Genomic DNA, 13059 nt, shown 5'->3' with positions numbered 1-13059 from the left:
TTTGTTTCTTCTCTTCAGTCGATCTGGGAGATCAGGCTTCCCTTCAGCTTGGCGTCCAGCTCGCCTATCTCTGCCTTGAGTACGGCTACGCCCTTCTCGAACCAACTTACACTTGCCGCACCACCCTCTTCGTTCAGTTGCGCCATCCAGAGGAACTTTTCCGCGCCATCGCTTGTGCCTTGTGGGTCAATCGCTATGGCTGCTTCGAAGGCTTCGCGTGCGCTCTCTGGGTCGCCCAGTTCGACGTTGATCTCGCCGAGAAGGTTGAGTGCGGGTAAGGCTGCGGCAGACGGGGTCGATGACGGTTGCAGTAGGTTGAGCGCTCGTTTCGCTGCGACGAGGGCTTCTTCAGGCTGTGAGGTCTGTAGTAAAGTTGCGGCCTGTATGAGTAACTCTTCTGGCGATGCCTTCGGTTTCGATGATGTGCCATTCTTCCCGCTCTTCTTCGACTTCTTGTCTTGAGGCTTTGTCTTTGCCATGTCTGATGTTCGTTCGAGTATGCGACCCGAAGTGCTATAGCTGGATTTGATTCTGGGTTGCTGTGTGTCTCGAACAAGGTCGTCCAAAAATTTCCCAGATCTCAAAATCTCGGTGGTCCGAGCACTGACGTGGGGCGCGTCCGCGACTTCCCCGCCAGAACCAGCAGCCTCAGCATCATAGCTTTAGTTTCAAAGCCCAGTAGTCGCAATGGGTATCGAAGATCAACAGGAAGAGAGAGAGGTCCTCGAATCTATCTTTCCTGCGGAGATCACAGGCAAGCACCTACCTATTCACTCATTACCGGCGACTGACAGAATCCAAAGATGTTTCCGAGACCGAGTTCCGAATAGCAATAAAGCTCGACGATGGCAGACATGAAGACGACGAGACCGAGGAGGAAGAACGTATGCGCGCAGGTCTTTTCCACAAATTCACAGCTCACCATGTATAGCGACAATCATCCTCAACGTCCAATATCCGCCAAACTACCCCGACGAAGCGCCCCGGCTCGACATAACACAACCGCCCAATGCGCCCAAGCACATCTACCTGGACATACAAGAAGACAAGTCCCGCCTCCTCTCATCCCTCACCGAAACCATCGAAGAAAATCTCGGCATGGCCATGGTCTTCACCCTCGTGACCGTATTGAAGGACAGCGCAGAGCTGCTCATCACCGAGCGCCAAAACGCCAAGCAGGCGTTGGCAGACATTGAGGCCGCAAAATTGGAGGAAGAGGAGAACAAGAAGTTCCAGGGCGAGGCGGTCACTCGGGAGAGCTTTTTGGCCTGGCGAGAAAGATTTTACGGGGAGCAGGAGGAGATGGAGAGGAGGGCAATAGAGGAGAAGGAGGCCGAGGACAAGAAGGCAAGGGTGAAGAAGGAGGAGAAGAAGATGACGGGCCGGGAACTTTGGGAGAAGGGTCTAGTTGGAAAAATGGATGATGATGATGAGGACGAGGAGGACGTGGTGGACATTGAGAAGCTAAAGATTGCTTCATGATGTGATGTGGAATGTATAGGATCGGATATACCCAATGCATGTGGATTTTTATAAATCTTGAGGTGGGTTATTGACTTCTCGGCTTGGGTGGTTTTATGACTTTGATCGGTCGCTTCTTGCGACCTCTTATGATGGTCTGTCCCTCCTCCAGCGCAAGCTTCGTCTCTAGATCCACAATCCTCTGCATCTTCCTGATATATGCCCTATCCTTGGCTAGGTCCTTTTCATATGCGGCCTGATTCTCTCTCTCGCTCATCTTGATCGCATCAACCCACTGCACCTTTTCCTCTTCAGCATCTAATTTTCTGCCAGCACGTGTGTTGACCAACGCGTCCCATTCATCTTCCTGCTGTGCCATCGGCAACCACCAATTGCCTAACGTGACCTTAACGTTGAAGAGGTTCATCTTGCTCGTAAGGCGCTGGCGTAGCATTCGGGAGAGCGCGGGCGGCTGGGGTTTCGTGAGGCGCAAGAAGGGGACGCCGTTTGCGGTCGCAATTATTGGGACACGGCGTGGGCCAGAGGTCTTTGCAAATGGGCGTACATTGAGAACAGCGCGTTCGGGTGGGAGACAGCTGAGTCTTTCTTTCGGTGGTGATATTGGTGCAGGGTACACTCTTGGTCGCGGTGTTCGAGTTATGCTCTTAGAGAGTTGAGGAACCAATTGCTTCAGGATATCCAAGCTCGCACTGTTGCCGTTGGATGATGCATCGAGGTGGTCGAGTGTCTAAGCCAATAAGTTGGTGCGCATGGAAGCAGTCTTGTGTTTTCAAGTACCTCGTATCCAGCCTTGTAGCTCAGTCCCAGTAAGTACGGGCTTTGCAAATTCCTGTTCCGGCGAAATTTGTTGCGGATGGCATTGCGCAGAGAGACGCGATCATCATCGGCCAGTGGTGCGGAGGAACATCGCGACAGCAGAGCTCTGTACAGGGCAATTGCTGCAGGACATTAGCGACTAGGAACCGCAACACACCTAAGATTCTCACCTGCTACACGATGTTGCGTGGAGTTTTTAGGTTGTAGAAAGCGGGGCATGCATGGGTCGTTCGTGGTGTTGCTGGAGTGCTCATTTGACGCGAAATATTTCGAGGTTATCGCATGATCACGTGTGTACTACACCCAGCTCCAGGTAAGACGTGCTCAAATCTGCTGGAGTGTTATGATCCTATGCGCCTGCTTGAAAGTATGTCTTCATGAACATAATATCGATATTAGAGCATATGCATGTAGCCGGAAAGGCTGTCGCATGTAGAGATGTTGTTTCATTCTTGCGTTTGTCTTGTACCTGACCTGGTGCCCTAGAACTCCAACCCTACGCTAATCATACGTGCCATAACATGCATATTCGTACTCACTCTTCTGAAGCTTATTGCACCCCCACGCTGCCTCTCTCGACTTGTTCTATCTGTCACGAACCAGCCTAGAACGTGGTACCTTCCGGCGGTTGCGGGAGCTTCTTGTTGTTGGGAAGTGCCATATACCTGCCATTATTAGTTCGTGAACCTTTGTCGTACATTGAGCATGCTTACCTTCGAAGCTCTATGAGTATGGTCTCCATGGTGAAGTCTCGCTTCCACTGGGCTAAGCACGGCAGCTTAGTCGCATCGACCTGTGCGTGTCAATGTTTGCCATATGCGCTCTCGTTGTGGTAAATACCTGTCCGTTCTGCGCATTTACGCACGGTAGGTTGATCTTGGATGTGAAGGATATCTCGGGGGGGACATCAGGGTAGCTTGGGCCGCAGTGGATCTTGACGCTGTAGATGCGGTTCTCGTGTACACTCTGAACATGATGTTAGCAAGTGCCTCACAGGGACGTTGACGGTCTGCATACGTGCGGTGGTCCGAGAATGGTGCCGTTCCAGTCTGACATGAGAAGATCATCTCCGTTGTCAAGACCATACGAGCATGCCTCTGTTCATGCTTAGTTCCGACGTGCAGCCATGATGGTTGTTCTTGTTGCCATACCAGCACCGAGACCCTTCTCGCCCTTCTCCAGCTCTTCGAGCAGACGGAAGTTTCGGGGGACTTTGGCGCCCATTATCGCAAAGGTGATGTAAGGGGTGAGGTGAGGTAGTGTGACGCGTGAGAGAGGTGGGCTGGACGTGAACCCCGCTATCGGATGGGCAGCAGTGCTGCTCGTTTACGTACGCGTTGTCGGAATCTATGGTTGACAATGGAGTCGGATATTGATTGCTCAGAAGCGCAGAAAGCAGTGAAGATGGCAGATTTCAATGCAAACATCTGAAAGCATGCGACGGCTAGTAGTACCGGTGGTGGGGAGCTCCCGCCCAGGTAGACGCGCTAACGCCGGGGCAAGGGTCTTGTAGCAACGTGACCATTACCTCCGATCAGCATAACAATACACTGCCGATTTTCTAAACTGCACAAGAGCTGGGACCCATGGAGTGTAATCTGATGATTAGGCTGGGCTCCCAACAATGACAGCACAGATACTAGCGGCTGAGTTGGGCAATCTAATTCAGGAATCGAAGCGCAAACACAGCGAGCTACGAAATGCGGCAGAAAAGTCACTACAGGATCTCAAGTCACTGCCGAATACCTCAGAAGCTCAGTTGGGAGCAGACATTTCAAGACGCCCGTATTTCGTCTCACCATTCCTTGTTGCCTGCAGCACTCACAATGCCAAACTTGCCGCAACGGGGATATCATGTCTCCAGAGACTGAGCGTCTCTCGAGCTCTACCGAAGGAGCGATTGAATGAAGTCCTTGATGCATTCAAGGAATCTGTTTCATCTAGCCACGATGTGCAATTGAAGATCCTCCAGGCCCTGCCTTCCTTGCTCCAGAACTATACTTCCGAGGTACGCGGCGACCTGTTGTCGACTGTTTTGCAGATATGTTCTGGCCTACAAAACGCGAAGAACCCTGCTGTTAGTAATACTGCAGCTGCGACGTTACAGCAGCTAGTGATCACTGTATTCGACAGAGTAGCAGCAGAAGATGGTTAGTTCAAGCTCCGGGTTTTACCAGCATATACTGATTATCGTTCTAGAGCGAGCACTAGAGGTCCCCATTGTAACCGAAGTGAAGGGTGACGATGGCCTTGTGCCAGTCAGGCCTGCGGCAAATGATGCTTACAAGGTAAACATTCATACATCTCGCATACGATAAATGATGGAACTAACTAAGTAGCTTTTCAACGATCTGGTCCTCCTGATAGTAGGCGAAAAGCCGCTGTATATGCGTCTCTCTCCTATTCCACCAGCATCCATACTGGAACTCATCGAAGCCATCATGTCAAATCATGGCACAATCATGACTGATCATATAGAGCAAGTACACATTGTACGAACTCTATTGATGCCTCTGATCATACGATCACTCTCGGATCGCCTTTCATTTCCCGTCACCGTACGCGTCGTGCGTATCTTGAACTTGGTTATCCGCAACCACTTGAACATCCTCCCTTCTGAGTGCGAGATAGCACTTGGGCTAATGAATCACATGCTTGATCCCGAGGCATCGCAACTCTGGAAAAGGGCTCTATGCTTGGAGTTCTTCCGTGGCATCTATGCCGATTCACGATTACTTCTGTCAATCTACAGCTTGTTCGATGCGACAGAGGGGAAAAAACCGATATTCGGGGATAATCTCGCGTCATTTGTTCGGCTTGCCGTCGAAAAGCCTACACTCATTGGACTCGGTCAGCAGTCTTCAGCACCTACGCAAATTGGTGAGACATCTGATCAGGCAGTGGCTGAAGCAGGCGCTATTGCTGGTGTGATTAGTGGTACCGCCACAGATAGTAACAGCAACGTGCGGCCACTCGGGATCAGCTCGCAATGGAGCTCTTTGAAGACTCCATGTATAGAGCATCTTGATAAAGCAGAGCCTCCAGCGCTGCCTGATACGTATGTTTACAGCCTAGTCCTTACATGCATCACCAATATTTCGGAGAGTCTCGCAAAGTTTGTCCTACCTTTGACTGTACATCACGAGGGCAAAAGTCGGAAGAAGAGGACCGAAGAACCAATCGAGTCTGATGTGAGGACCGCTTCTCCAGAATCGAGCATCCGACGCCTCTCACGAACACAGTCCTTCCGCAAAAAGACAGTACCAGTCAATCCTCTCGATCTTACGGACCACGCGGCCTATAATTACATACAAACATCATCGACGCTAGTAACAGAGTGTTGGCCTGCTGTTCTTGCGACGTGTTCTACGTTTTTGAACGCCGCGCTCGATACTGAGTACTACCGCGCGTTGGTCCGGGCCGTCCAGAAGTTTACACAGGTCTCTGGTCTCCTTAGACTGTCGACACCCCGAGATGCTTTCTTGACAACACTGGGTAAAGCAGCAGTACCTTCGAATTTGATGCTTACGAGCGTCGCATCTCCTAAACCGGTGACAGCCGAAAAGAACAGCATCTTTCAGAACGCGAAAGGTTTGCTCAGTGTTGACAGTCTGGCAAGCCAATCTTCGTCAGCCTCAGTTGAGAAGAATCGAACACCTTCGCATGACATCTCTGTACCCTCTTTAGGCGCACGTAATCTTCTCTGCCTCAGAGCATTGCTTAATTTGGCCATCGCGCTTGGCCCGACTTTACATTCAGCATGGTCCATTGTCTTTGAGACTCTACAGATTGCAGATTTGGTCATGTCACTTTCGAATCAAAATAGTCGCATGACGAGCGGAATTGCCAGTCGGACAGATCCTGAAGGTGCTGCGGACAAGATGGAGGCGGAGACCTCAGCCGTCCAAGCTGCTGCGCGACGTCTCTTTGAGAGCACGGTAGACTATCCCAACGAGTCGTTTATAGATCTACTGAAGGCTCTGTGCGCACTACTCAACCAGGGCTCTGTGTCCGACGATGATCAGAAAACTCCGACAACAAACAGCAGACCGCAAGTTTTACAACAACGACGACTAGGAAATGTTTCTGGCATTTCGTTGAACACCGACTCCAGTTCACGCGATTCCGCATTTGCGCTGAACAAGATAGGCGAGCTTGCTGCCTTGAACGAAGCTAGGCTGTCCCAATTTGATCCAGCAGAAAGTGGATGGGACATTTTTGTTACGCAGGTCGTTCGATTCTCAACAGATGGCCGCAACGCAACATCAACCAGGCTTCTTGCCGCGGACATCCTTTCACGAACTGTCAAGGAGATTGCAGAGTTCTCCATGTCCGATGAGCACCGCGAAGATATACAAGCCCGGATCTTGTCCGCATTGCAACGGCAAATTTCAGCCTTACATCCAGCTTTTGTGGACAGCGAGATGTCAAGTGACACTGATATTCGAGTGCACCAGATCACCCTTGAAGCGCTCAAGAATGTGATCGAGCAGTGCGGTGAATCACTCGTTGCTGGTTGGGGTGCTGTATTCGAGAGCTTGATGAGTGTGTTCTTGAACAGGCACACCGATGTGGCAGACATCAGTACAGACAATAGTGACCGAAATCGACACAGTGTGCAGGTCATTTCAAGATCTCTTGCTCGGTCAGCATTCGCGACGGTGCAGCTGGTCTGCTCCGACTTCATGTCCGCTGTACCTGATGCTTGCCTTGTAACACTTCTGGAACTCCTGTTCAGGTTCAGTCGCCAGCAAGAGGACTTAAATATGTCATTGACCGTAAGCTAGTATGCACACAACATTGACACAGGCTGACAGATGAACAGGCTATCACGTTCTGCTGGAATGTCTCAGACTTCTTGCAACCACGAAACGATCTTTCGACCCTTCCCGGAATACTTGGCGACGACCAGAATCTTGAGAATGTTCGAGCCATGCTTGCATCTCACTCACAGGATGGCTTGATACCAGCGCTTTGGCTACGACTACTGTTGAACCTGTCCTCTATCACTGAAGATGCGCGCACCGAGGTCCGTAACTCTGCAACTCAGACGATACAGAGGATATTCGAAAGCTACGCCGAACAGCTTTCGTCGGAAGTCTGGATGCTGTGCCTTCGCATAGTTCTATTCGATATGATTGAAGCCAACATAGCTGTTCACCGGCGTTTAGAAGCGCGCACACAGGGAACCAAAGACCTCGCAGGGTGGAACGACACAACCAAAACCGTTCTTCATACTGTCAGCGTTCTATACACAGCTTACATGGATAAGCTGGATCCAAGCCAGTTCGGCAGAGCATGGTCGGAGCTACTTGACTACCTTCAACAGTACTTTGAATGTAACTCGCACGCACTTGGGCTATCAGTTTTTGAGACGGTAGCTGAAGTCTTGTCGCATGTTGATAATGTAGGTGTGCTAGGCATGCCACCGGTTTTGAAGACTGCCGATATTTGGAAGAGCTATTACGATCATCACGAAGCATGGATATCCAAACAAGCGAACAACCAAGATGCTTTCGTAGGATACGCGGACGCATTCAAGCACATATACCGGCTTGCGGGACGATCACTTGACGTACAGCTGCCAGCAATGCTGGCCAATCTCGAGGCGTGTATCGTGGGCTCAGATGAGGTTGCATACTCTTCTGATATAGACAACATGACCCCTCTCCAAGCTCGAGTCGTCCAATGCCTATCGATGGTCGAGACAGAAAATTCTAGCTTACCCTCATGTTTGATCGGCCTGCTAAGTCGGTTGATAACACTCCCATACACAGCATACACAAAAGACCCGCAAAAGCGTGGTCCAACCTTCGTAGCGGTCGCAAAGGCTGCAATGACGCTTCTTCAAAACACTACCGTGAAGCACATAGATCAGAAGGAGATGTTTACGGATGGCTCTTTCCTGTTTGCACTTCAAAGCCTGGCAAAACCAGTACACGAAAAGTACACTTGGCAGCGCGAGGGAAAGGCTCCTATGCTGTGGCAGAAAGCGACTAATACGGCAATCGCCATCCTAAAACCAGCTCTACAGATGCTCGAAAGCTATGGCGAGACGAACCCGTCGTTCAAAGAGACATGGACGACTATCGTGACCCTCTCACATGACATCACACGAGCTCAGTTTGCATTACCTGACAACATACCATCAACGTTGGAGAAGGACGAGGCATTCGACATCGAATCGTACATCCAGCTGCGAGATCTGATCACCTTATCTCTCGGTTCTCCATCTCTTCCAGACGCCCTTCGGCGCACATACACACGCAACCTCTTCTCCATCTCATTGATTCACACCCCACTCCCAGGCGAGCTACCCGATCTCATCCAAGCACCACTAGACGACCTCTACAAAGTCCGCCATGGCCAAACAGCTGATTTAAAAACCACTTGGCGCATGAACATGAGCTACACCTGCCTCACCGAGCTCTTCAACCTCGTATCCGTCCATGATGGCTCGGCTCCCCGCATCAAGCTCGCACAAGCAGCTTCGCCATATCTCATCCTCCGCGCAGCGCTACCACTGAGGACTTATATTGCGGATCAACCTATACGCGGTCGTATGCCAATGCCTGAGGCCGAGAGACGTGAATTGCTATTTGTGCTCAGAGAATTGGCGAAGTTGGAAAGTGAAACCCAGGCTATTCCTGATGCGCCGGGGGTTAGGTCAAAGCACAAGAAGCATTTGCACAGGCTGTATCCGTTGCTAAACAAGGCATCGAGAGTAGCTAGGCAGGATTCGGAGGTATTTGAGTGTGTAATGAAGTTGATGGACTTGGTTGGGGATGAGTTTGGGCTGGATGATGAGTGAGGTCAAGATTGAGTCTACAGCATATAGATTTCGGAATGGATGGTCCTTGTTGGAATATTGAAGGTTCCATCCAGGCAAGAAACTGATGTCTTGAAAACACGTACTTTTCAATATCTTATCACGGCAGCAACATGTTTGTCATTGATTATGATCGAAGCATGCAGACTAGAAAATTGGAGACATCTACCAAATGTACCCAGCGAATTTGCGGTGGGAAGCAACCAGAATGAGCAACATACACATATGCTAGACACTCATCCAACCCTCCATCAATTGCGATGGAAAGCGATCAATGTGCATTGATGCGCAGCCCACTCAACAACCGGAAGCTATACACATAGCATCTTCAGACCTCGAACGCGACCACAAGACCCTTGGGTACTCACCTTCAAGTCATCAATTGCGCCACGAAGATCACGTTCAACCTCACAGTCGCCCAGAAAAATAACACCCTAGACCCATACCAGCCAACCCTCCCGCATCCCCGGCGCCCACCCTTCCCTCACCGGACACCAGTCCCACTCCCCGACAAAAACCCACTCCACTCCCGTCCCATCTACACCGCACAAACCGCAAACAGCATAGAATCAACAAACAAACAATGTTCTTCACCGCATGCCCTCGGCTCGACGCGCGCATGCATGCATAAAGTGGCGGTCAGCAGAGCTGTCAAAACCGACCACGTTTTTTTTGCTTGTTAGTTGCGCAAGTGTATGCAGACTAGGGGAATGGGGCCTTGGAATGGGTGTGGTTTATCGATTAGTAGAACTAGGCGATTCAGTATCTGGGAATTCTGTTGAATGAGTTCCCAGGTTTACATGCGCGCAGAGAAATAAAAAAAGAAAGAGCTCAGTCGAGTCTTTTTTTGATTTTGCTTTTTGCGTGACTCGCGAAGATCTAGTAAAACAATGAATGGGACAACAAATTGCCGAAAGGTAAAAAAGCTGTCACGGCGCAGGGCATTGGTCAGAATCTTCGGTGCTTATTGTTGATTGCGCATCAGAAGTGTATTTTTTGTTTATTGTTTATTTGTTCGATTTTGGGATTGGTGGGTGACGTGGTTTAGGCGATGTGGGGACTTTTGCGAACGTGTACCTACATGACATGCATGCATGCATGCGCGGATTCAAGAACATGCAGATAAAGTGCTTCATGCACTCCTGCTATAGCGGTGTAAATACGAATCCCTGAGCTGGACAGTGCAAGGCTGAGCTGTTTTAACAGCTCACGATAATTGAGGACTTTTCTCGGTCCGAAGTGCAACGTCTGGCGGCTCGCCTGGACTCGAGAATTCGGGGTCGCATGTATGTACGGCGCTGTAACCACATTTAGATGTCATCGTGCGAGGCCGATTCGATGCTGCGAGGCTGCATGTCCGACTTAGCCTCTTACGTGCAGCATAAGCAGTCGGGAATGGAGTATTGTCCACCTCGGGACGAGCCTGGAAACCGTTGGTCCTCACGGCTGCTGACGTGGGATCAGACGACTGGAAGACATGTGTTTTTGTGGTGTTTCAGTCTCTTTGTACGTCAAAAGGATGTATTACAATAGTAGGAAGATGTACCTGGAGGTGCGCATACTGAGCCGGAAGCGGTGGTCGTCTGTAAGGAGCTCGATAAACTACGAAGTGGATGGTATCACAAGCTTGAAGTCAGCTATGAGCCAAGAGCGCGTACTGAAATTAGACGGCAAGAAAGAGCAGGGTGAGGTCAGAAACGTTGTGGTACAGCATTGCGCCATGCTGCGTGGCATGCTCGAGCTGCTGTATTGGAGGAACGCTTATAAACGAGTGCCGTCATTACCGTCTGATGAGGTTTTTTTTTCGACCAAGTTGGACGTTGAGCTTTCCTTTTTTTGTTCAGGAAGCACGTGGCATAGAGCAGAGAGGGAGTAAAGACGCGTCCTGATGTAGTACTTTCTACCCTGACCTTGTTTCGCGATAATACATCAAAACTGAGCCCTTCGTGGTACCCAAGGCTTGACGGAGCTGCAGGGAGTCTATTGGCCGGAGATCGAGGCTGAGGGTTGTGCAAGCACAGTCTGATCTGAGGGAGCACGAGGGACACCGCAATCTAAAATGACGTACAGCACACATTTAGGTCGTCGTACAGCAGATGCGTTCTGTGTCGCGTGAAGATTCGCGAGCGCATGGACTTTCACGAGTTCGGTAGATGTTGGCTTGGTCTGTCACATTGACTTGACGGAAGCCGGGTCGTTGAAAACAAGATAGGTATCGACTAAGAGTAGATTGTATTCAGCCCAATGAAGTACAGAGCCCTGATTAGCGGTGCCTGGTAGCGATGCTCTTCTCCTCAGTTGGTTGTGTTCGTTTCATCTTTGGGATTCTGCTCCACTGTCACCCCATTTGGATGAGAGCAAAGGCATTGGGATACGTGCTCGGAGATGGCGTGTCCCTTCTGGCAAAACCGGCATTTTCTGTGACTCTGTGTGGATGAAGCATAGTGTTGGCATAACGGCAAATCACGCGGTAGTTCCTCCAACCATTCTTGGCACAATCTGTACGCTTTTTTTTAGTAGTTCAAGTATCGTTCGAGGAGCTGTCATGTCGTGTGTGAGCCTGAACAAATTCCACAGCTTCTTAGCGCGTTCCGAGGTTTTAAGAAGACCTTGAAGCTGTGCAGCCCGCAAGACGCTGTTGGCATTCAGCGATTGTGGAGAGGTGGGCCAGCAATCTAAATTGATGACATTTGACGGAGCTTGGTGCGGGAGAAACATTCTGGAAGATGAGAGGACCTTGGCCAAAAGACGTTAATCCCCCATGCCAGCCACTCGCCCAGCGAAGCGAGATCACTTTACGAATATAGATGCGCATTGATTCACAGCCTGCACAATCAGATGGCAGGGTCTATGAAGGTAGATCTGCATGGTGGTTCTCATGCGCGGTGGGCAGATGCGGGCAGGGAGACGGGCTCCGAGGTGTTGTGAGCCTTGAGAGGGGCCGAAAGTGTGTGGTTGATGTGGTAGCACGTGTTGGAGGAGCGAGTCTGCGGTCCGCCGCCGGCCACGAGGGGTGCAGGGCAGAGTTAGACTTGATTTCGGTGTCGCTCCGTCGATCGCAGCGCGTTACACAACGCGTCGGGCTCTCCACGCCCCGCCTTGCCCTGCGTCGCAAGAACCAGTTTTGGTGCTCTGATCTCATTTCACATCGATGATGACATGCACAACAGGTGGTCGGGTTCTTGCGTTCGGGCTCCTTCCTGCATGCTCTCCGCGGTGGGACGGAATAAAGGAAGGTCGCGCTGGATCCACGGCGCTGGTCATGATGAGCGCATCGGTCACTGTGGTCGCCCAGCGCTGACTCCCCCGAGCGTTAAGATTCGGACGGTGTCTCTCACCATTGCTGCTGCCGGGTGCCGCGTGCGCTAGAGGCATCGAAACCGTGCCGATGGGTGTGACACTGGCGCTCAGCCAATGGGCGGCGGCGTGCTAGACATGGATGCGGGCTATTCAGGAACCTGCTACAACCAGGTACGGCGCCGAAAAAAAGGGGCAGCCAGGCCTCTGCGAGATGAGAGTTGGATGCCCAGCGGGCGCGCGATCAGTGCGGATTTTCGAGTGCGCGCCACCTGGAAGCGCTGTTGGAAGGTGGCCTCTAGAGAAAACAAGCCGCCGCACCTGCCTTGCTGGGTGAAAGCAAGAGTCGCGCGCGAGGGGCCAGAATGTGTGGCAGAGTGGCAGAGTGGCAGTGTGCGGTGGCAGTGTGTCTGGCCGCAAATTAGTCGTGGGCGCACACACATAAGATGTGTGCATGCTAATGCATATGCTCGCTAGACCAAAGCGGCCGGGTCGGCGACATAGCGCAGCTCGTGGATGGTTTATGGGCGAAAATGAAGAGACTCGCAGCGTGCGTAAGCCAATGGTGGAGGCCCAAAATGCGTCTTGACAGCAAAAAGGAGGCGGCCCGCTCCAATCAGTCACGCAAGGGTGGA

The 13059-nt window shown here is 51.2% G+C and overlaps 6 protein-coding genes across 6 annotated transcripts in view; 2 read left to right on the top strand and 4 right to left on the bottom strand.

Moving 5' to 3' along the window:
* Positions 1-479, bottom strand: part of SNOG_07147 (hypothetical protein) — a gene marked incomplete at both ends in the record, with an annotated part of 1213 nt that extends 734 nt beyond the window's left edge. Inside the window, one exon of the mRNA XM_001797447.1 lies at positions 111-479. Within this exon, the coding sequence (XP_001797499.1) occupies positions 111-479 (369 nt within the window). The remainder of the gene's footprint in view (positions 1-110) is intronic.
* Positions 480-687: 208 nt separating this feature from the next.
* On the top strand, positions 688-1482 carry SNOG_07146 (hypothetical protein; the record flags this gene model as incomplete). Its single annotated transcript, XM_001797446.1, has 3 exons — positions 688-754; positions 795-884; positions 932-1482. The coding sequence occupies 3 exons, from the start codon at positions 688-690 to the stop codon at positions 1480-1482; spliced, it is 708 nt and encodes a 235-aa protein (XP_001797498.1).
* Positions 1483-1549: 67 nt separating this feature from the next.
* Positions 1550-2517, bottom strand: SNOG_07145 (hypothetical protein; the record flags this gene model as incomplete). Its single annotated transcript, XM_001797445.1, has 3 exons — positions 1550-2209; positions 2260-2420; positions 2469-2517. The coding sequence occupies 3 exons, from the start codon at positions 2515-2517 to the stop codon at positions 1550-1552; spliced, it is 870 nt and encodes a 289-aa protein (XP_001797497.1).
* Positions 2518-2734: 217 nt separating this feature from the next.
* On the bottom strand, positions 2735-3692 carry SNOG_07144 (hypothetical protein). The gene is made up of 5 exons (XM_001797444.1): positions 3450-3692; positions 3316-3395; positions 3139-3264; positions 3012-3091; positions 2735-2963 (listed from the first exon to the last, which is right to left on the bottom strand). Exons 1-5 carry the CDS (start codon positions 3520-3522, stop codon positions 2903-2905), a joined length of 420 nt encoding a protein of 139 aa, XP_001797496.1. The 5' UTR covers positions 3523-3692; the 3' UTR covers positions 2735-2902.
* Positions 3693-7231: 3539 nt separating this feature from the next.
* Positions 7232-9109, top strand: SNOG_07143 (hypothetical protein; the record flags this gene model as incomplete). The annotated part of the gene is made up of 1 exon (XM_001797443.1): positions 7232-9109. The coding sequence occupies one exon, from the start codon at positions 7232-7234 to the stop codon at positions 9107-9109; it is 1878 nt and encodes a 625-aa protein (XP_001797495.1).
* Positions 9110-10134: 1025 nt separating this feature from the next.
* On the bottom strand, positions 10135-10448 carry SNOG_07142 (hypothetical protein; the record flags this gene model as incomplete). Its single annotated transcript, XM_001797442.1, has 2 exons — positions 10135-10204; positions 10339-10448. The coding sequence occupies 2 exons, from the start codon at positions 10446-10448 to the stop codon at positions 10135-10137; spliced, it is 180 nt and encodes a 59-aa protein (XP_001797494.1).
* Positions 10449-13059: the final 2611 nt, after the last annotated feature.

The sequence above is a fragment of the Parastagonospora nodorum genome (assembly GCF_000146915.1).
Source record: "Parastagonospora nodorum SN15 chromosome Unknown scaffold_10, whole genome shotgun sequence".
In the NCBI taxonomy this organism is placed as follows: domain Eukaryota; kingdom Fungi; phylum Ascomycota; class Dothideomycetes; order Pleosporales; family Phaeosphaeriaceae; genus Parastagonospora; species Parastagonospora nodorum.
Note: the sequence above shows the minus strand (reverse complement) of the source record. Positions and strands in the feature narration are given on the sequence as shown.

Excerpts from the sequence above, each read along its gene's own strand:
- SNOG_07144 (XM_001797444.1), bottom strand. The coding sequence starts at position 3,522 with ATGGGCGCCAAAGTCCCCCGAAACTTCCGTCTGCTCGAAGAGCTGGAG. Across the intron at positions 3,396-3,449 it reads CGAGAAGGGTCTCGGTGCTG|AGGCATGCTCGTATGGTCTT; the intron begins GTATGGCAACAA and ends AAGCATGAACAG. Across the intron at positions 3,092-3,138 it reads TAAATGCGCAGAACGGACAG|GTCGATGCGACTAAGCTGCC; the intron begins GTATTTACCACA and ends TGACACGCACAG.